The 1,008-nt window shown below is 37.1% G+C and overlaps 1 protein-coding gene across 2 annotated transcripts in view; it reads right to left on the bottom strand.

Moving 5' to 3' along the window:
- The window catches only part of LOC108755752 (synaptic vesicle glycoprotein 2B-like), a 6,016-nt gene continuing 5,008 nt past the window's right edge, over positions 1-1,008 (bottom strand). The window contains exons 11-12 of one of the 2 annotated variants that reach the window (XR_001939785.1): positions 499-938; positions 1-60 (exon numbers count right to left, since the gene is read on the bottom strand). Coding sequence is in view for 1 of the 2 variants with exons in the window: in XM_018498974.1 (XP_018354476.1) it covers positions 886-938 (53 nt within the window). In the remaining variant the exon portion in view is untranslated. Of the gene's footprint in view, positions 61-87; positions 939-1,008 lie in introns of those variants that run through there. The other variant, XM_018498974.1, reaches the window with a different exon arrangement.

Below are 1,008 nucleotides of genomic sequence, written 5' to 3'. Positions count from 1 at the left end.
CGTGTGCTTGTAGCATAATTCGTTTTTCACGAGTAATTGTGAGATTAAACTGTAGATACGCTGCAAAGTATACACATATATTGCTATTAATATATTTGTCTGAAAATAATAATTTTTATAAATTGTATCACAGTTTTTTTCCGCCATACACGTAAAGAGCGCGTGAGCAATTTACAAATTCTATAATCTCGCTAACTTACTGCGCAATAATTCTCGAGAATCATCAATTCGATTATGAAATAAAAGTTTACATATTACGTTTGTACAAGCTAAATATTATGAAATAGCTACACAAACGTATGTTGCGCTTCGTAGTTCTCTTTATTCACATATTGTACGTCCAAAAAACGTTTCAGACCACAAAATATTTCTATTATGTATTTAATCAGCTTTAATTGGAAGGTAAATCAAGATAACGATACATTTAATTATAGTTTAAAAAATTCTCGCTACGTTTGCACTTTTTTTGTCTGACTTTTTCGAGGTAAGTTTACTTACGTCGGTACATTTTATTGCACCGATCGACGGAGGTAGCGAGGTCCTGAGATCTGCGATAAAGCTGCGTCCACACTAGAAGAAGCGCGGGATAGAGGGGGATGAGCATGTGGGTGAAGGCTGGAGGGCTCTCCAGGATGTGTCGAAAGTGAAACTCAAGGTCTCATGCAGTCTTTCGTTGTGTGATGCATGTATATGCATGGCCATTGTCCGCCCTCGTACGGGCTCGATCATAGCTCGCGATAAGTTTCGATTCAGGTCCTTCGAGCCTCCAGTTCGGCTCTGCTAAACGATTGTGGATCTTCAAAGATGAAGATGTTATTACGGAGATGATAGCAAGAGGTGAAACTCATCTTCTGTTTATAAATCCACCTTCGATCTCTCAAGATCTTATGCCGCATGCTTGTTTGTACTTGGTAGGAAATACGTAAGAAGCAAGCACACTAAAATGTTAAAATAAATTAATAAAATAAGTAAAGTATAAGTAAAATATACAGGAAGTGATAAAGCAAC

Source organism: Trachymyrmex septentrionalis, unplaced genomic scaffold (genome assembly GCF_001594115.1).
Source record: "Trachymyrmex septentrionalis isolate Tsep2-gDNA-1 unplaced genomic scaffold, Tsep1.0 scaffold9, whole genome shotgun sequence".
Taxonomy (NCBI): Eukaryota; Metazoa; Arthropoda; class Insecta; order Hymenoptera; family Formicidae; genus Trachymyrmex; species Trachymyrmex septentrionalis.
The sequence above is the reverse complement of the archived record's forward strand: the minus strand, read 5'-3'. Positions and strand labels throughout refer to the sequence as shown.